The sequence below is a fragment of the Rhinatrema bivittatum genome, chromosome 2 (assembly GCF_901001135.1).
Source record: "Rhinatrema bivittatum chromosome 2, aRhiBiv1.1, whole genome shotgun sequence".
Classification (NCBI taxonomy): Eukaryota; Metazoa; Chordata; class Amphibia; order Gymnophiona; family Rhinatrematidae; genus Rhinatrema; species Rhinatrema bivittatum.
This window is the reverse complement of record NC_042616.1, coordinates 816,106,516-816,127,791: the sequence shown is the minus strand read 5'-3', so window position 1 is coordinate 816,127,791 and position 21,276 is coordinate 816,106,516. Positions and strand designations below refer to the sequence as shown.

General features: G+C 52.4%; 1 protein-coding gene across 3 annotated transcripts in view; it reads left to right on the top strand.

Moving 5' to 3' along the window:
- IQANK1 (IQ motif and ankyrin repeat containing 1) overlaps positions 1-20,753 on the top strand; it is a 129,233-nt gene extending 108,480 nt beyond the window's left edge. For 2 of the 3 annotated variants that reach the window (XM_029592279.1, XM_029592277.1), the window contains 3 exons: positions 4,300-4,434; positions 19,442-19,570; positions 20,074-20,753. In XM_029592279.1, coding sequence (XP_029448139.1) covers positions 4,300-4,434; positions 19,442-19,570; positions 20,074-20,248 — 439 coding nt within the window. In that variant the 3' untranslated portion in view covers positions 20,249-20,753. Of the gene's footprint in view, positions 1-4,299; positions 4,435-4,925; positions 5,536-19,441; positions 19,571-20,073 lie in introns of those variants that run through there. The other variant, XM_029592278.1, reaches the window with a different exon arrangement.
- The last annotated feature ends 523 nt before the right edge of the window (positions 20,754-21,276 follow it).

Below are 21,276 nucleotides of genomic sequence, written 5' to 3'. Positions count from 1 at the left end.
AAGACGCACAAGCTCTTGCCACTTTCAAAGGTGGACACTTCAGGGTTGGCAGTAATGAAGACCACCACCATTCCAGTGGCTGGGTCAGCTGTGCTAAAAGAGGTTAAGGAGAGGAAGCTGGAAGTTCATCTCAAGAAGATCTTTGAGGTGTCAGAATTAGGCATGCGAGCTGCGGTTTGTAGTAGTTTTCTACAAAGGCCGTGCTTGTGCTGGGTCCAGCGCTCACAGGTGTAGAAGGCCTGGGTCGGCATCTGCAGCGAAGAAGGCAGAATTGTCTGGAGGCAGCAGTGGTGTATGCCTTACATGATCTGATAAGAACACCTTCCAGAATTAGGTTGGTGGCTGTGTCGGCCAAGACACTGTTTTGGTTGTGGACCTGGTTGGCAGATGTGTGGTCCAATTCAGAATTGGGGGCTCCTGTTCAGAGAGGACTTGGAACAATTGTTGAAGCATCTCAAGAGGTCCAAAGGGCATACATTGTTAGAGGACAAGCTGAAGGGTGGAAAGAGGTCCTTAAGACCCGTTCCTCTTTTCAGGATATTAGGAGATGGCAGAAGAACGGAGCCTCTTTGGAAATTCAGAGGCACGAGGCCAGTCTGCTTTACTGTTCTAGCTGTTGGGGGCTGATTGACTATCTTTTACAAAGAGTGATAAAAGACAGATATGCTTTAGAATCTGCTCGCCCATTACAAGCAGCTTATATCATCTGCCCTTGCGCTCCACACGCCAAGAAAGCGGCAGTGCAAGGAACCATGGATCGCTTGCGGTGACTGGGGGCTATAGTTCTTGTTCCCTTAGGGGAACCGAGTACAGGAAGGTACTCCATTTATTCATTGAACACCAAAGGAGGAGGGAACCTTCTGACCAATTTTGGAATTAAAAAAAAAAAAGAGAGAGGTAAATACATCCCTGGAGACTCTGAGCTTGGTCATAGTGGCAGTACACAAAGAAGAGTTTCATGTCTTCCCTAGACCTGACTGATTAACTATTAGACTGGAAGTCCAGCAATTCCTGCGTTTCACAATTCTAGGGAAGCATTTTCATGTTTTGTGCCCTTCCTTTCGGGTTGACGACAGCTCTGCGTTCTTTCACCAAGGTCAGTGCATCCCTACCTGGATGACTGGTTCATTCGGGAGAAGTCCGCAGCTCTCTGGTGACAGTCTGTACATCAGGTACTCGAGAGTTTAAGGTCTCTAGGCTGGGTGGTAAACCTGGCAAAGTGCCATCTCATACCTTTTCAGTTCCTAGAATACCTTTGCTTTGATACCCAGAAGGAGAAATGTATCTCAAAACAGAGCTGGTAAGCTTGTGGGCTCAGGTTCATTACATTTTGGGACTTATGGTACCCAAGGTCAGGGACTATTTACAGCTCCTGGGCTCTAGGGCATCAACACAGGTGATGGTTCCTTGAGCTTTTGCTCATATGCAGCCTCTCCAGGAAGCTCACTATTCCCGTTGAAATCTGTTATTGGAGGAATTTCTTCTGCCACTCCCTCTCCTGGGGGATGCCAGGTCCAGTCTCTCATGGTCGTGTGGTCATGGCATTCTGAGTCGAGGAGTAGAGTTAGAAATCCCGGCCTGGGTGATAGTGACCACCAATGCTAGTCTTTCCAGTTGGGGTGCAGTGTTCCAAGAAAAATCAACGCAAGGCTAATGGTCGAATGAGGCAACTTCATCATGGTCTATCAGTCAATTAGAGATGCGGGCGGTACGTTTCATGTTGCTTGCCTTTCTGACATGGTTACGCAGTCGGTAGATTCAGGTCTGATCAGACAATAAGAACATAAGAACATGCCATACTGGGTCAGATCAAGGGTCCATCAAGCCCAGCATCCTGTTTCCAACAGTGGCCAATTCAGGCCATAAGAACCTGGCAAGTACCCAAAAACTAAGACAATGTAACAACGGTGGCGTACATCAACCGACAGGGAGGAACCAAGTGGCTCAGGAGGCCCAGGAATTGGTTCACTGGGTGGAACAACATCTGTTGCTCCTGGCGGCGTCTCACATTGCTAAGGTCGATAACGCTCAAGCGGATTATGTCAGTCGCAAGCGACTAGACCTCAGAGAGTGGGAACTGTCAAAAGAAATGATGCGCATCATTCAGGTCAGATGGGGAATACCCCACATGGACTTTATGGCATTGTGATAGAATGCCAAGGCAGTTAATTTTATAGTTGCAGGTGATAGCATGGCACAGAAGGAAACGATGCTTTGGTTCTACCCTGGCCTCTGGGAATTCTTTAGGTATTCCCTCCACTTCGGCAGATAGAGAAGCGTCCCAATCAAGTGATTCTGGTGGCTCCAGAATGGCCATGTTATCCATGGATTGTGGATCTTTCTATATAGCAGTGGGTGGCCCCACTGTGGCTCGATCATCTGCTGAGGCTTCTTTGACAGGGCCCTGTATTTATGGATCAGGCGGTTCACTTCTGTCCCGAGGCTTGGATTTTTAGAGGAAACAGCTGAGTTGGAAAGGCTGTTCCGAGGATGTCATCACCACCTTACTGCAGGCTAGAAGACCATCTACATCCTTGGCCTACATGAGGATTTGAAGAGTTTGAGTACTGGTGTCTTGGACAGGGAGTGAAGCCGACTAATACTTGGATTTAAAAATTTTTTGACCTTTCTGCAGAAGGGATCGATTAAAGATTTACCCTTTAGCTGTTCTATGAGGAAAGGTGATGGCGCTGGCATGTCTTCAGGAGAAAGTACAGGGAGTGTCCCTAGCTGCATATCAGGGAGCAATTAATTTTCTTCAGGGAGCCAACCATTTCCGTAGTCCAATGCACAAGTTAGGTCAAACCTGAAATCTAAATTTGGTACTGAGGGGCATGTATGAGACTCCATTTGAACTGCTCAAAAGGGCGACCGAGATGAATTTTGGAACTTCAGGCGTGGTCATTACAGATTTCCGACATGGAGGTTTTGTTGTGTACAGTATCCTCCTTTCTCTCAAAGATTGTCTCTGTATTCCATCTTAGTCAAACTGTGGAACTTTTGGCTTAACCTAATTTGGATTACTCCGACCATCAGGTGAAGGAACTTCAGGTCTTAGATATACATCGGGCATGTTGAAATAACTTCAGATTACTAATAGTTTTCTGATTGTCAGATCATCTCTTTGTACTTTGGAGTAATCCGAGGAAAAGTCATAAAGCGAGTAAAGCTACATTGTGCATTGACTGAAAGAAGCTATTGGCTCAACCTACATCTGTAAGAATCATCCCATACAGAGGAGTTTGAAGGCTCACTCAACTCCTCTTAAGCGACCTCTTGGGCTGAATGTCAGCAAGTGTCGCCACAAGAAATTTGTCAGGCAGCTACTTTGAAGTCATTACATATTTTCACCTGGCATTATCGGCTGAATGTCCAAGTTCCAGTTTCCACGGGCTTTGGTGAGAGTGCTCTACGAGTGGAACTATCATGGTCCCACCCTGTTTAGGGAAGCTTGAGTACATCCCAGGAGTCTGGACTGATCTGGGTATGAACAGGAAAGGAAACTTGGTTCTTAGCTGCTAATTTTAATTCCTGTAATACCACAGATCAGTCCAGAATCCCGTCCATGCAGTAAAGTCCGCTTGTACTGGTGGTATGTATAATACAGAATTGTCATGGGATTCAATGACATTCTCCTTTGTGGTTGTTGGACACAACTTCACGTTCCTCTTGCTAGTTGCGGGGGGATTTGTGGAGTCTAGTTGTTAATGTTTATTGGTTTTCATCTTGGCTTGGGTATAGGTCAATACTGAGGGACTGCAAGAGGCATACCAGGATATATATTGCAATGTCAATGAATATTTTTTCTCTGTCTCCATCTGCTGGCAGGTATGCAAAGCCCTGGGGTCTAGACTGATCTGTGGTATTACAGGAATGAAAATTAACAGGTAAGAACCAATATTCCTTTAGGGGAGATATGATAAAGACATTCAAATAAATCAAAAGGTTTCCATGCACAGGAGGTGAGCCTCTTTCAGTGGAAAGGAGGCTCTAAAATGAGGGATCATGTGATGAGATTGAAAGGGGATAGACTCACGAGTGAATCTTAGGAAATATTTATTTTCAGAGAGGGTGGTGGATTTATGAAACGGCCTCCCAGTGGAGATGGAGACAAAAGCAGTATCTGAATTCAAGAAAGCATGGGATAAACACAGGGGACCTCTGATGAAGTGATGGGAATTATAAAGCTAAATTAATCAGGTGGAGGAGCAGACTGGATGGGCCACATGGTCTTTTTCTGCAGTCATGTTTGTATGTTCTGTTTTTTTCCCTGTAACTACAGTCTGTCCTCTATTGCAGGTGGCCTCTCATCATTGATCCGTCCGGGCAGGCTGCGATATTCCTGCGGTACCGGGACACAAATTACCTGAACACGCTGAACCCAGCTGACATGCAGCCAGAGACCATACGCATGGCATTGCTGGGGGCTCTCAGGTAACAAAGTGAGAAATGCAGAATCACAAAAAAAGGATATTAAGGCTATCTAGAATTCACAGTTTCATCCTCTTACAATGCTAGAGACCTCTGGGATAAGCACAGAGGATCCTTAGCTGTGGGGGAGTGAGGGGTAATGCCTGGGATAAGCACAGAGGATCCTTAGCTGTGGGGGAGTGAGGGATAAAGCCTGGGATAAGCACAGAGGATCCTTAGCTGTGGGGGAGAGAGGGAGAAATCCTGGGATAAGCACAGAGGATTCCTTAGCTGTGAGGGAGTGAGGGGTAAAGCCTGGGATAAGCACAGAGGATCCTTAGCTGTGAGGGAGTGAGGAGTAAAGCCTGGGATAAGCACAGAGGATCCTTAGCTGTTGGAGAGTGACGGTTGATGTAAGCCACTGTCATTGCATTATCGGACAGGTCCCGAACCGCCCGATTGTGCACCATCAGTAGAAAGAGCTGTAACACTAAACGAACTGCTCTCATCTCCAGGCGATTGATGGACCAATGCCTCTCTTCTGGTGACCAGAGACCTTGGACTGCCTGGGACTGGCAAACCGCTCCCCAACTGGAGAGGCTGGCATCCGTGGTAACTACCACCCACTGGGGAACCTCGAGATCCACTCCACGTCTTAGATGTTCTGGAATCAACCACCAGCCAAGACTGGATCTGGCGGACTCTGTAAGCGGTAACGGGATTTGAAACTTTCGACTTCGGATCCCAACGAGAAAACAATGCTCTCTGTAACAGTCTCATATGAGCAAATGCCCAAAGGACCAACTCTAATGTTTAAACCATGGAACCAAGGACCTGCAAATACTCCCAAACCTTGGGAACAGGAAGAAACAATAGGCAGCGGATTTATTGCGTCAACTTGGAGATCCGATCCGCTTGGAGGAATACTTTCCCCACCCGGGTATCGAATCGGGCTCCCAAGAAGTCCAGAACCTGGGACGGAAGAAGGTTGCTTTTTGCCTGATTGACCACCCATCCCAGAGACTCTAGGAGACCCACAACTCTGCTGTTCCCTGTACGTACCTGGATCAGTCCAGACAGTGGGTTATGTCCCCAATCCAGCAGATGGAGTCAGCACAACCTTTGAGGGGGCGTCACCATATATACTACTACCCCCTCTGCAGGAGTTCAGTATCTTCTGACTCCAGCAGATGCGAGTAGGGGAATCAGGCTTCCCCTCCTTTTCCTTCACTTTCTTGCTTGATTATGGCTTGTTGTTGTCTTTTTCTGTGGATCAAGTTTGTATCAAGTTTGTATTAAGTTTAAAAAAAAAAAAAGGCAGAGTTCTTTCAACTCCTGGGGAGTGGCTTATCTTCCTTGTCTCTTCTCTGCGGCCTTGCTGTTTATTTCTCGTTGCAGCCAGGGGTAAGTTTGTTTTTCCTTTGTAGTTTTTTCCTTCACAGCTCAGCCCCCGGTGCCCGCGAAAGCCGGTGGAGCCGGCCTCTTCGCTCTTTACTCCCTCACCCGCGGCCATTTTACAGCTCCTCATGGGCTGCTGAGCCATTTAGGGAAAGATGTCTGGGGCGGGTCGTGTGGCCAGGAAGGCCCCCCCCGCGGCACCCTCCTCTATTTTCAGACAGCGGGCAGTGCGGGCCGACCGGGCCCCCCCGCAGCGGCGCCTTTGTGCGCGTGGCCCCCCCCCCGTGGCTTTTTCTTTTCTCCTGCAGCGATCCCGATGCCGCGGCCGTCCCGCTGTGCGGCCTGCGGAGACCCGGGGTCCCGGATTTCCCGGGAGGGCATCTGTGCACGATGCCTTCCCGGGGGGGAAGGTACCTCACAGTGCCTGACTGATTTCTCTTTTTTGCCCGGGCTGTGCGGGCCGGCCACTCCGCCATTTTTGGCGGGAACGGCGGCCATTTTACATTCTGAGCGCCCTGAGGCGCAGGCCACGAGGGAGAACGGATCCCTGGAGGCCACGAGGGAGAACGGATCCCTGGAGGACTCTACCAGCGGGGGTGTTCCCCCGATTTTGGTGCAGGAACCAAGCACCCAGAGCCAGGGAGCAGGAACCACGCCGCCCCCGAAGCGCACCCGAGCAGGCCGGGGTTCTCTCCGGAGTTTATCCTGCTCATGCATACCGCTTATCTGCAGGGGCTGGAAGCACCTGTGGGAGTGGGGGCCTCCCGCCTTCCTACCCGGGTCCGATCCACGCCCGCGGCAGTGGGGGCGGTGCCAGACCCAGCGGGACATGGACTTGACCTCCCGGACGGGGGACAAGGGGACGGCACACAGGAGGGGGATGATCCGCGTACCCTACGCCTCTTCCAGAGGGAAGAGCTGGACGACCTCATCCCGCAGATCATCCAAGAATTAGATTTGGATCCGCCACCAGACCCGCCTGCCCCAGTAGCTCCCGCTGTCATCACCTCTTCAAGGAAGGGAGATCCTGTCCTGGCGGCACTCCGGCCGAGGGCTCGGGCTTTTCCCATTCATGACTCGTTTTTACAACTTCTCACCAGGGAATGGGACACCCCGGAGGCCTCCCTGAAGAGCAGCCGGGCTATGGAAAAGCTGTACCCGCTCCCCGAAGATTTTCTGGACCTCATCAAGGTCCCAAAGGTGGACTCCGCAGTGTCGGCGGTCACGAAGAGGACGACTATCCCAGTGACGGGAGGTGCTGCGTTGCGGGACACACAGGATCGTAAGTTGGAAGTTTTCCTTAAGCGGGTTTTCGAGGTCTCCGCTCTGGGTATGCGGGCGGTGATGTGCAGTTCGCTTGCCCAGCGGGCTAGTCTCCTTTGGGTGCAACAACTCCTCACGTCTCAGAACCTGCCGTCCGATGAGGCTGCCCAGGCAGATCGGCTAGAAGCCGCAGTGGCGTATGGGGCGGACGCCTCGTACGACCTTTTTCGGGTCCTCACAAGATCCATGGTTTCGGTAGTGGCAGCACGACGACTACTGTGGCTACGCAATTGGGCGTCTGATACGTCCTCTAAGTCCAGTCTGGGCTCTCTTCCCTTCAGGGGCAAGTTCCTCTTCGGGGAGGATTTGGACCAGATCATCAAGTCCCTGGGGGAGAACGCTGTTCATCGGCTGCCGGAGGATAGGTTTCGACCATCCAGAGCGTTTTCTTCTTCTCGGACCAGAGCCAGAGCGCAACGGCGCTACAGGGGCTACAGACAGACGGGCTCCCGGCCATCCGCCCCCAGGTCTCAGCCCTGGTTGCGCGCCTTCCGCGGGCATTGGCCCGCACGCACTACTCCCGGAACCGGGAACCCCTATACCAAGTCTTCACAATGATGCCAGTCTCGCCCACTCCCCTGTCCCCAGGATTGGGGACCGACTAACGTATTTCTAAGCGGAGTGGGCACGGATCACCTCGGACCAGCGGGTCCTGGATACCATAAAACACGGCTACGCATTGGAATTTGTCCGCCCCCCGCAGGGAAGGTTCATCTTTTCCCCCTGTGGCTCGGACCTCAAGAGAGGAGAGGTGCAGCTGACTCTGGACAGACTCCGGGAGATAGGCGCTACTGCGCCCGTGCCCTTCGGAGAGGTGGGCTCGGGCCACTATTCCATCTATTTCGTCGTACCAAAGAAGGACGGTTCCTTCCGGCCTATCCTAGTCCTCAAGGAAGTCAACAAATCCCTTCGAGTCGTTCGGTTCCGCATGGAAACGCTCCGGTCAGTGATTGCGGCGGTGCATCGGGGGGAGTTCCTCGCCTCCCTGGACTTAACGGAGGCCTACCTGCACATTCCCATCCGCCCGGACCACCACAGTTTCCTTCGTTTCAAAATTCTGGACCAGCATTTTCAGTTCACGGCTCTCGCGTTTGGATTGGCGCCGGCGCTGCACACCTTCACCAAGATCATGGTAGTTGTGGCGGCAGCTCTCCGGAAGGAGGGCATCCTGGTTCATCCTTATCTGGACGATTGGCTCCTCCGGGCGAAGTCATTCGATCATGGACGCTCAGCGGTGACTCAAGTAGTACGGTTTCTACATTCCCTGGGATGGGTAGTGAACTTCTCCAAGAGCTCCCTCATGCCCTCGCAACGCTTGGGTTTTTTTTTTGGGGGCAACTTTCGACACCCTACTGGGCAAAGTTTTTCTGCGCCAGGACAAAGCTCAATCCTTGCGGGATCACACACGACGGTTCTCTGCGTTACCAGAGCCCACCTCCTGGGACTACCTGCAACTCCTGGGAGTGATGGGGTCCACCATCGACCTTGTACCTTGGGCTTTCGCGCACCTCAGGACCTTACAGTGGGCGCTCTTCTCCCGTTGGAAACCAGTATTGCAGGACTATCAGATGATTCTCCCGCTCCCACAGAATGCCAGGGACAGTCTGGGCTGGTGGTTGGATCCGCCGAACTTGGCCCGTGGCATGTCCCTCGATCTGCCAAATTGGGTGGTGGTGACCACCTATGCCAGTCTAGCAGGCTGGGGTGCAGTCTGCGATCGAAGCGCCACGCAGGGGACGTGGTCCACGGTGGAGGCGAAGTGGTCAATCAACCGTCTGGAAACCAGAGCGGTCCGGCTAGCTCTGCGACATTTCCTCCCGCTTCTTATGAACCGAGAAGTCAGAATCCTATCGGACAACGCTACCACCGTGGTCTACATCAACCGACAAGGAGGCACGCGCAGCCCGCAGGTCGCGCTCGAGGCGGCGCTGCTGATGCAATGGGCGGAGCGTCATCTCGTCCGGCTAGCGGCCTCGCACGTCGCCGGTGTGGACAACGTCCAGGCGGACTTCCTCAGTCGTCAACTGCTGGACCCGGAGAGTGGTCTCTCTCCGACAAAGCAATGCAACTTCTCGTCCATCGGTGGGGGGCCCCCCACTTGGATCTGATGGCGTCCGCTCTCAACCCCAAGGCTCCACGCTTCTTCAGTCGCCGGAGAGAGCGCGGAGGGAGTGGATGCCCTGGTCCTCCCGTGGCCGCCATATCTTTCTTTTCCACCATGGCCCCTGGTGGGCAGGATGCTCCGCAGAATAGAAAGCCATCAGGGGACCGTGGTTTTCGTCACCCCAGAATGGCCCAGGCGACCCTGGTTTGCGGACCTGCTACAGCTGGTGATCGACAGGCCAATCAGGCTGGGGCACCTCCCCCAGCTCCTACATCAGGGCCCGGTATTTTTCGAGCAGGCAGAATTCTTCTGTCTTGCAGCCTGGCTTTTGAGAGGCGCCGCCTCCGGCGTCGGGGCTACCTGGAGGCGGTAGTATCCACGCTATTGCGGGCACGAAAGACATCGGCCTATGTTCGAGTCTGGAAGGTGTTCGAGCTGTGGTGTACCAGCCAGGCCACGAGACCCGCTAAGGCTTCTGTACCTCAGATCCTTCAGTTTCTACAGGCGGGGGTGGAAAAAGGGCTCGCCTATAATTCACTACGGGTTCAGGTGGCCGCCCTTGGTTCGCTGTTGAGCGATGGGGGCTCTCTTCTACAGCATCCTGACATTGCTCGTTTTCTCAAGGGTGTCAAGCATATGCGTCCTCCGTTACGGGACCCTTGTCCCTCCTGGAGTCTTAACCTTGTGCTTTGCTCCCTGTCGGGACCACCGTTCGAGCCGCTGCGCAGCGCAACGATAAAGGATCTCACACTCAAGACTGTATTTCTTGTGACCATCTGTTCCGCTCGACGCATCTCGGAGATGCAGGCTCTGTTGTGTAGAGAGCCCTATCTCCGTTTCTCCGACTCTGGAGTTTCGCTTCGCACCGTTCCCTCCTTCCTTCCGAAGGTGGTTTCTGCATTCCATGTGAACCAGACGGTGGAGTTGCTGTCCTTCTCTTCCTCAGAGCCGAAGTCTCTCCGTCTCTTGAATGTCAAGCGCACTCTGCGCCTCTATCTGGAGGCTACAAATGAGTTCCGAACCTCTGACCATCTCTTTGTACTCTGGGCCGGTCCTAAGAAGGGGTCTCAGGCCTCGAAGACTACCATTGCCAGATGGCTGAAGGCCGGCATTGCTGCTTCTTACATTGGGGCGGGTCGGACTCCCCCACCCGGAATCGTAGCGCATTCTACACGTTCTCAGGCGGCTTCCTGGGCGGAGGTTCGCTCGGTATCCTCGCAGGAAATTTGTAGGGCAGCCACCTGGAAATCGTTACACACGTTCTCGAGGCACTATCGTCTGCACCTCGCCTCTTCGGTCTCTGGACACTTTGGCGAGCAGGTTCTCCGAGCAGGCCTCGCAGGACCCCACCCGATTTAGGGAAGCTTGGGTACATCCCACTGTCTGGACTGATCCAGGTACGTACAGGGAAAAGAAAATTATTATTTACCTGCTAATTTTCGTTCCTGTAGTACCATGGATCAGTCCAGACGCCCACCGCGTTTGGGTTCTTGATCCTGCTCAGCTCTGCGCTGCTTCTTGCTCGCAGTGTTCTGTGTCTTCACAGTCGTCTCTTTTCGCTGTTTTTCACAGCTCCCTACAAGTTGGTAGGATGTTTGCAGTTACTTGTTGCGGTTACAATTGTTTTCATTATCTGTTTCCACAAACTTGATCCTTCGGGGGTTTCTACTCGGGCTTTGATATACTCGATACTGAACTCCTGCAGAGGGGGTAGTAGTATATATGGATACGCCCCCTCAAAGCTTGTGCTGACTCCATCTGCTGGATTGGGGACATAACCCACTGTCTGGACTGATCCATGGTACTACAGGAACGAAAATTAGCAGGTAAATAATAATTTTCTTATTGCTGCTTCGCAATGTACCTTTGACTTCGCCCGAATGAGCCAGTCATCCAGATACGGGTGAACCTCTTTCCGAAGAGCTGCTGCAACTACCACCATGACTTTGGTGAATGTGCCAGACGCCGTCACCAAACCAAATGGCAGGGCACAAAACTGGAAATGCTTGCTGAGGATCTTGAATCGAAGGAACCTCTGATGATCCCTGCCAATGGCTATGTGTAGATACGTTCTGTCAAGTCCAGGGAAGCCAAGAACTCGCCACTGCGGACCGCTGCTATGACAGAGCGCAGGGTCTGTATCCGGAATCGTGGAATCTTGAGGGCCTTGTTCACCTTTTTTAAGTCTATCGGCTGGAAGGACCCCTCCTTCTTGGGGATGATGAAGTAAATGGAATAGCGTCCTTTTGCACTCTCCGGAGGGACTGGCAATATGGCCCCCAGAGCCAGCAGCCAGTTGAGAGTCTGTTGTACAAAGCGCCCTTTTGTGCAGGAACCACAAGGGGAGACTAGAAAGAGGTCTTGGATGGACCAAGCAAATTCCAAAGCGTAGCCATGTTTTATGACCTCTAGAACCCATTGGTCAGAGTTTATCTTGACCCATTCCTCGTAAAAACTGGACAGCCGTCCTCCCACCCTGGGAATCGAGGAATGGGCCTACCCAGTCTCATTGAGTGGACTTGGATCCCAGCGGCGTGGAACCGACCCCCCTCCCTAGCAGGCCGTCGATCGCGAAAGGAATGAGACCATGGCTGTCCCCTGCCCAGGGGCTGTCGCTGAATTGCCACTGGTGCCCTACTCTGCCGGAATCTCCTTTGGCCCTGAAAACGAGCACGGGAAGTTAAGAAACCCCTGGAGGGTCTGGGCCTGTCTTCCAGGAGCCGGTGAGCCTTATTTTCACCCAGCGACTTGATCAACTGCTCCAAATCCTCTCCAAACAGAAATTTTCCCTTGAAAGGCAAAGAGCTCAACTGGGCCTTAGAAGAAGCATCAGCAGCCCAATTGTGTAACCAGAGAAGTCTCCTGGCTGAGACCGTGGACGCCATCGTCCTGGAGGAAGTCCGCAGGAGGTCATATAAGGCGTCCACCACACCATATGCCACCGCAGCCTCCAGACGCTCTGCCTGCACCGCTTCCTGAGGCGGGAGCTCTTGAGAAGTTAGCAACTGTTGAACCCTTTTGAAAGCTCACCTGGAGCATAACGCTACTGCAAACAGCCGCCCGAATACCCAGAGCGGAAACCTCAAAAATCATTTTCAGTAGAACTTCAAGCTTTATATCCTGAAGGTCCTTCAGGGCTGCTGCTCCAGCCACCGGTATCGTAGTCCTTTTTGTGACCGCTGACACAGAAGCGTTCACCTTGGGGAAACCCTCAGGAGTTCCAAGATCTCTTCAGGCAATGGGTACAGTTTTTCCATCGCTCGACCCACTCTGAGGTTTGCCTACTGGACGTCCCACTCCCGTGTCATTAACTGCTGGAGCCTGGTATGAAGAGGAAAAATCCTAGATGGACCCAGCAGTCCCATGAGGACTGGGTCCACCAAATCATGGGGCAGAACTTCATGAGGAAGGTCCACTCCGAGCTCCGCCAGGACCCACGGGATAAGTGGGTCCAATGCCTCCTTATGAAACAGGCGAACCACTTTCGGCTCCCACCCCCCGAAGGGAAGCTTTTTGATGCGCAGAGAGCCCTGTGACTCTTGACTCCTGGGGATCTTACTTGGGGGCCCCTCAGGTCACCCCTGCATGGAAGCTCCAGTCTGATGTGCCTGGGTGGCCAGAAATGCTTTGTGCATTAACAGCACAAAGTCCAGTGAAAAAGCTTCAGGGACCCCCATCCCCATCGACGGTAGGGGATCATGATCTCCATCAGAGCCCTCCCTGGACTGCTCCTGCCGGGATCCAAAACGGCCGCCTTTCCCACGCTTAGCGGGAACGGGTCAGCCCGACTGCCCCTTGCGAGACCTAGGCAGCATCTCCAGGAAGGCACTGAATACACAGGCCTGAACCGGAGAGCCGCGAATCGGAGTCCCCGCAGGCAGTACAGCGAGACGGACGCAGCTTTCAAGGGCCGGGGAGGGGGGGGGGATAAGAGCAGAAAAGGCGCGTGTGCCACAGCAGAAGCCTGAAATGTGCGCCCTGCAACCCCAGCGCTCCCGCAGGAAAGTGCCTTGCCCTGCGTCTCCCGGCGCGGTCTTTAAATGTAAAAAATGAGCAGCAGCCCAAAACCAGAACACAGCAAAAGAAAAGTGCTCTTTTTTTTGATCCGACCGGGACTGAGGAGGAGGGAGGGACCGGACTACAGGTAATCCCCACCGATGCCTTACCGTCAAGGAGCCATGCGGGATCACCAACCCCAGCTCCTAAATACCTGCAACCAGGGGGGATGGTCCCTCCGAGACATGCCTACCCCCTGGGAGACTGCTGCAGCTGCTCTGCTTGATCTGTGATTTTTTATTTTTTTTTTAAACTTTGTCACGCAGCTTAATTTGCTAATTCTTTTTTTTTTTTAAGGAGAATTCTCTACACCACAATCAAAAAGTGCAGACCGCAGGTTTTGCACCCCTCCATCTGCTGGAGACAGAGAAATACTGAGGAGATGCACACCAGGTTAAGAGGGGGTGCACTACAAGTTTTTCTCTGACTCCATCTGCTGGAAGGGAGGCAAAACCCAGCAGTCTGGACTGATCCGGGTACATACAGGGAACTACTGTTTCCATTATAACCAAGTTTCATTAAACACAGTCCTTAAAGTCTTTTATCATGAAAGGGATCTTCTACAAATAGCTTCAAACAATTAGCAATCCTAGTACAGGAAATGTTTCCCATGTGTGCAGGAAGGGGGATCTGTGAGCTCAGAGGTAGCCACGCATCTCCCATGTGTGCAGGAAGGGGGATCTGTGAGCTCAGAGGTAGCCACGCATCTCCCATGTTTGCAGGAAGGGGGATCTGTGAGCTCAGAGGTAGCCACGCATCTCCCATGTGTACAGGAAGGCAGATATGTGAGCTCAGAGGTGGTCATTCATCTCCCATGTGTGCAGGAAGGGGGATCTGTGAGCTCAGAGGTAGCCACGCATCTCCCATGTTTGCAGGAAGGGGGATCTGTGAGCTCAGAGGTAGCCACGCATCTCCCATGTGTACAGGAAGGCAGATATGTGAGCTCAGGGGTAGCCACGCGTCTCCCATGTGTGCACAATGTAGAGTTGCTTACCTGTAACAGGTGTTCTCCCAGGACAGCAGGATGTTAGTCCTCACATATGGGTGACATCATCAGGATGGAGCCCTATCATGGAACACTTTTGTCAAAGGTTTTAGAACTTTGACTGGCACACTGAGCATGCCCAGCATGGCACTAACCCTGCAGCCAGCAGGGGTCCCCCTTCAGTCTCGTTTGTAGCAAAAAGTATGAGCGAAAAAAAACAACAAAAAAAACAACAAAAAAAACATTAGTGAACCCAACTCCACGGGGTGGCGGGCAGGTTTCGTGAGGACTACCATCCTGCTGTCCTGGGAGAACACCTGTTACAGGTAAGCAACTCTGCTTTCTCCCAGGACAAGCAGGATGGTAGTCCTCACATATGGGTGAATAGCGAGCTACAGGATGTGCGGATAAAGTGAACCAATAGCATCCAACGACAGGGGTGCTGTTGGGGTTGAGGGCAGCCTGAATTCCACAGTGGATTGCAAGGAGGAAGTTGGGCTATTAAGCTGGAAACAAATTACGTAGGACGGACTGGCCAAAAACGGAATCCTGCCTGCCAACCTTTTTGAGACAGTAATGAGCTGCAAAGGTGTGGAGAGAGCTCCATGTGGCAGTTCTATGATGTCAACAATTGGTACAGAACGTAGGTGAGCTACTGACGTTGCCATGGCTCTTACTGAATGCGCTTTCACGCGTCCCTGTAGCGGAAGGCAATACAGTCCACCAGCCAGGTGGACAGGGTCTGCTTGCCCACCGGAACTCCCAGTTTGGTTTTATCAAAGGAGACAAACAGTTGGGTGGACTTCCTGTGGGCTCTAGTGCGGTCCAAATAAAAAGCGACCGCATGTTTACAGTCCAAGGAATGCTTTGCTTCTGTTGTGGTGCAGGTTCCCTGGGTTTGCAGGTTGTTGACATGGGCTCCCCAACCCAGGTTGGAAGCATCTGTGGTTAATGTAATCTGAGGTTCTGGAGGTTGAAAAGATAGTCCTATCTGAAGTTGGACTCCTGTATCCACCAAGCTAGTGAAAGACGAAGCTGGCTGGTGACGTGGACAATGTGGGACATATGTTGATGTGATTGGGATCACTGGGACTTTAAAGTCCACTGTGTTACTCTCATGGCTAGTCGAGCCATTAGGATAACGTGAACCATGGATGCCATGTGACCTAGCAAGGTTATTTATTTATTATTTATTTTTTTTTATACCGACATTCCTGTACAAAAATACAAATCATATCGGTTAACAATGAAACTTCAATTTCGCTCGAGGGCGGTACAAGGAACAATGTTGCCAGTTAAACAGTTGAAAACATGTTGAAAACGGTTGAAAACATGTCAGAACGCGTCTAAACCTTAATAGGTTAATAGGTGGTGGCTCAGCGAGTCTGTACTGCTTTGGCTAAGGTTGACAATGTGAGTGCTCAGTCCTTTGGGAGAAGCGCTTTGGCGTGAATGGTGTTTAGATCTGCTCCGATGAACGAGAGGGTGTGTGATGGAGTCAGATGTGACATGGGATAGTTTATGAGAAATCCCAAGGATTTTAGCAGGCTGATGGTAAAATAGAGGGATTGAAGCACTACCTCCTTGGATGGACCTCAGAGTAGCCAGTCGTCTAGATCTGGATAGATGTGGATACTGCGTTGTCGCAGTTAAGCTGCCACTACTGTCAGGCATTTGGTAAATACACAAGGTGCTAACGCCAGGCCGAACGGCAGCACCCGGTACTGAAAATGCCTTTGACTTACTTGGAATCTGAGATATTTTCGGTGAGGAGGGGATATGGCTATGTGGGCCATAAGCCTCCTGAAGATCTAGAGAGCAAAGCCAATCTCCTCTTTGCAGGAGAGGGAGCATGGTGCCCAAGGTGACCATCCTGAACTTTTCCTTGCGGAGGTGTTTGTTTAGGGCGTGGAGGTCCAGAATAGGACGTATGCCGCCTGACCTTTATGGAATTAGAAAATATCGAGAATAGAACCCTTTTCCTTGCTACAGCCGGGGAACCAGTTTCACTGCATTGGACTGGAGGAGGATGGAGAGTTCCGCCTCGAAGTGGAGTATGGTCAGTTAGACTCCACGCTGGACGTGGTGGAGAGTCCGGTGGTAGCGTAAGGAAGTTTAGATGGTAACCATGGGCAACCACAGAAAAGACCCATTGGTTTGTCGTGATTGTGTGCCATATGCTGGCAAAGTGACACAGGCAGCCTCCCACAGGAAGCTTTGTTGGATGCGAGGATAGACTGCTGCTCTCTAGAAGGGAGTCAAAACCCCGATGCAGGATACCAGTCTGGGGAGCTGACTGGGTTTTTGGAGGCCTGTGCTGGCGAGGCTGCCCTCTCTGAGAAGGCCTGGTTGGACGAGCCTGGGACGGAGGAGGGTAATACCTACGGGGTTTATAGGTGAGCCTTTTGGGATCACGTCTAAATGGCCTTTTGGTAGTGGACAAGAAGTCAGAGGGTACACTAGATAGTTGACGCAATGTCTCTTGATGGTTCTTGAGTTGTGCAACTGCTTCTTGAATTTTTTTCTCCAAACAGATTGTCCCCTGTACATGGAAAGTCTGCCAACCTGTCCTGGACTTCTTGACATAAGTCTGAAGACTTCAGCCATGCCCAGCATCTGGCATGGATACCTGCTGCTGACACTCTGGAGGCAGTCTCGAAGATATCATAGGCAGCTCTGACCTAGTGTTTTCCAGCATCAAGGCCTTTCTGGAGTATGGAATTCAATCCCTCTTGAAACTCCTCGGGCAAGGATTCAGAGAAATCCTGAACCTGCTTCCAGAGGTTTTGAGAGTATTGAGTCATGTATAGCTGGTAGGCTGCTATACGTGCCATTAATATAGAACCCTGGAACACTCTGCGGCCGAAAGCGTCCATGGATTTCTGCTCTTTTCCAGGTGGGGTAGAAGAATGAGGACGGGACCTCTTAGCCTTCTTCTGCGTGGATTCAACCACTACGGAGTGGTGAGGGAGCTGGCTCTTGTGAAATCCTGGAGCTGATTGAATAAGGTAAGTAGCATCAGTTTTCCTGTTCACCGGTGGAACTGTACCTGGGAGTTCCCAGGTACGACGTAACAGGTCAAGCAGAACTTCATGGCCTGGAATTGCCATTACTTCCTTGGAGGCATCCATGAATTGCAGAACTTCCAGCATTCTATGCCTGGCATCTTCTTCAGTTTGCAGCTTAAAAGGGATGATTTCAGACATTTCCTTTATAAAGCTTGCAAACGAGAGGTCCTCTGGAGGGGAGCGACGTCTTTCTTCTGGAGGTGAAGGCTCTGACAGGATGTCCTCAGAATCTTGAGAGTCAGAGGAATCATCACCCCAGGGATCATTTGGATGGTCTCCTCCACCCTGCGGTCCTTTCAATGGAGGCAAAATCTCAAATCCAGCTGGATCAGAAGGTGGCACAGATGGAATTGTTGAAGGTACCGAAAGGGGGGGGGGGGGGCACGGCACCAAGGCCGGTGGAGGCACCGGTGCTTTCAATGGTTGTCGGGGTGGAAATGTACCTGATGGCCCTGGAATCGGATCTGGCATCGATGGATCTCGCTCTTCATCGTCTGATGACAAAGGAATCGGGGTCCATGCAGGTGGAGGAATAGATGGTCGCGGAGGCATCGATGGTCCGGAAGAAATGGGCACTAATGGAAGGGCGCCGATAAGGGTATCTAGCCTTTCGAGGAGTGGAGCCAGCATCATAGGCACCGGGTCAGGCTTCAGCATGGAAGTCGGTGCCGGTGGCAATTGAAATCCTCGAAACGACTGGAGGACTGCATCTTGGACCATCCGGTCCAATTCCTCCCGAAAGCTGGTGTTTGCAACAGCTGCCAGGGTTGGAGGCTCCATGGGCGTTGCCGGAGGGTCCACAGGAATTTGTGGAGTCTCGGCTCCCGGCACCATTGCAGGTGGGGAACGCCTCCATGTCCTGGGTCCAGAGGAGGATGGGGGCTCCTCTCCCCAGGACGTTTTGGTCGGTGGCTCCAACGATGTCGGTGGTTTATCAGTGCTCGCTCCAGAAGAAGGATCTCATTGGTGCCGATGACTGTGCTTTTCTCGCTGCTCGGCCCGGTCCTTCTCCGGCGCCGAGGACAATGAAGTAGAGGCCTTTGAACGTGACGATGCCGGTGACTGCCGTTCCCCGGTGTCCTGATGCTGAGATGTTGATAGAGTTGGAGTCTCTGACGACGAATGTTTCCGACTCTGAACACACTTGCCGACATAGTTGGGGACGAGCGCTTAGATTTGAAAAGGTGTTCCATTTTTTCTAAGCGGGCCCGGCGACCTTTCGGTGTCATTTGGGCGCAACTGGTGCACAGTTGGTCGTTGTGGGAAGGCTCCAAGCACAAGACGCAGACGTCATGAGGGTCCGTAATGGACATAGTCCTCGGACATTCGGGGCACTTCCAAAAACTGGTCGCCATTTTTGAAAAATAAACGCGCGTGTAGTCGGTGGACATCGGGCACCGAGGGGAGTACCATCGGGAACCGACCACAAAGAACTGCGTAAAAACTTACCGGCGTTAGCGGAGGTCAATGGTCGATGGGGGACCCCGGGATGGGGAAGAAGTTTTGAAAACTTTTAAATGAATTCCGTGAGGCAAAAAGTTGTGAAGAATTCTCACAGAGCTCCTGAGAACCACGAGGCAACTGCTGCGCAGAAAAAAAGAGAGACTGAAGGGGGACCCCTGCTGGATGCAGGGTTAGTGCCATGCTGGGCATGCTCAGTGTGCCAGTCAAAGTTCTAGAAACTTTGACAAAAGTGTTCCGTGATTGGGCTCCATCCTGATGATGTCACCCATATGTGAGGACTACCATCCTGCTGTCCTGTGAGAAAGGGGGATTTGTGAGATCAGAGGTGGTCATTCGTCTCCCCTGTGTGCAGGAAGGCAGATGCGTGAGCTGAGAGGTGGTCTCCAGGGTTCTGTCACATAATGATGACCCCCCTTCATCCATCCAGTCTACCCAGTTAAGTCCAGTCTATGGTCCTAGAGCTATGCTGAGGAGTTAAGGCCTTTAAGAGAAATGAAAAAACAGGAACCATCTGCACACAGCCCATATGTTCCCATCCAGAAGGTGCAGATTTCTCGTAAAAGTAGCTTATATCCCCCATGGGTGCAAGAATGAGGAATTGGGAGCTCAGCGCTGGTCACGTGTCTCCCGCAGGTATGGGAAGCCGCTGGTGTTGGACATGATGGAAGTGAACATGTTTGAGTCGGTGAAGAGGCAGCTGGAGCAAATTAAGGCAGGACTGATGGATGAACTCCTGGACAAGAGCATACTGCAGAATGAGAGGTAACAAGTCATGCACGTCCTACCCCTCCTCGGCCTCTGCCAGCTGAACACCTGGGAACTAAACCGCAGACAGGGGGGGGTGGGGCTTCTCTGTGAACAGCTGCAGCCGCTGCCCTTCCTGGGTAAGCCTGCAGGGATGAGGAGGAGAGGGGCGAGTCTGGAGCAGACGCTGCAGGCAGCACGTGGGGAGAAACTGGAGGGAGGGGCTGCACCACCCCCAAAACTCAGTCTGCAGCTGTGATTCCAGCTAAGGCTAGGGTGGGAGAAGGAGAAAGCGTGGATTAGTTGGGGGGTGGTGGAGGAGAGAAAGCAGATACCTAATTATTCCATTCCTTCCCCCTCCCCAGCAGCAATCTGAGGGCGACCCCAACCCAAAGGTTCCCGGGTGTGCTCGCGCCTGCACTCCAAGCATTGCCTGGGGAAAGCTCTCCGCTGCCTCTTCTTCCAGCCCTCCCTCCACATCTCCTGCCACTCCCTCCTCTCCTCTCTCTTTCCTCCGACAGGTTTCTGACGCTGCTGCGGCCCACCGACGGCCCGGACTACTCCCACACCCAGTTCCAGGCCAGCCGCACGGAGAGCTTCAAGCTGTTTTTTATTACCAAGCTGCAGCAGCCGCCGGACGCCCTGCTCAGCCTCTTGTGCCCGATCGAGGTGCTTCTGTCCAGCCGCAGCGCCTAGGCGGGGAATCGGAGAGCCTCTGCGGTCCCAGCAGGTCAGAAAAGCAGATCTCCTGCAGCTCCCAGGCACCTTCGTGGCGTCCCCTCGTGGTGCGCACCACTCGTGAGCTGCTTTTCACCCTCACGGGCTCCGTACGCTGGCGGCTGATCTGCATTAACGTGACCCACACCCCAGTGAGTGATTCCCCGGCCTGATATCTGTGACCTGCCCTCCCCTCTGGCCTGTAGTGTCCCCTTTTATAAGTAAGCAAAGCTAACGCCCCATTTTAAAGCGTGCATGGGCGTACGGCGAGCAGGATGTCCCAAGTGAGGAGTACGTTTCTGCTTGCTGGCTTGGGACTGAGGAAATCCAGAGATTCTCTTCCCCTTGACCTTTCTTTCGGATTCATTTAAACTCTGGCTGCTGTTGGCCGGTTTGCTTGGTTGGTTCGTTGGTTTAGCGAGGTTACCCGGCTTTGGTGATGGGGGATCTGTCGGAGTTGTGTTCATGAAATAAAAGAGGTGAGAGAAAGCGCCACTGGTTCTGCCTGCTTAACGTGTCTGCACCTCTTACCCTGCTGAGGAAGGGAGAGCACAGTAGAGTTAATTCCTGCTTCCATCTCCCTCCTGCTACACCAGGCCAGTCCTGGGCAGCTGCGTTATTCCCCACTACCAGCAGATGGCAGCAGACAAGACGCTCTTCCTCTGTGACTTCACAGGCACTACGGAGGAGGTGCCGCCAACAGCAGGAATGGGTGTGGCCAATTTATCAATGGTGTAGTTAGATTTTGCTAATTTAGCCATTTCTCACAGCTGTAAAATTTCTAGAGCATGTCTGGGACAGTGTTGCAAAAGAGTGAGACCTCTGGGTAGAGGGCTGCAGGAGAGTGCAAGAGAATGAGGCCTCCTCTGGATAGAGTGTGGCAGGAGAATGCAAGAGAATGAGGCCTCCTCTGGATAGAGTGTGGCAAGAGAATGAGACCTCCTCTGGGTAGAGGGCTGCAGGAGAGTGCAAGAGAATGAGACCTCCTCTGGATAGAGTGTGGCAAG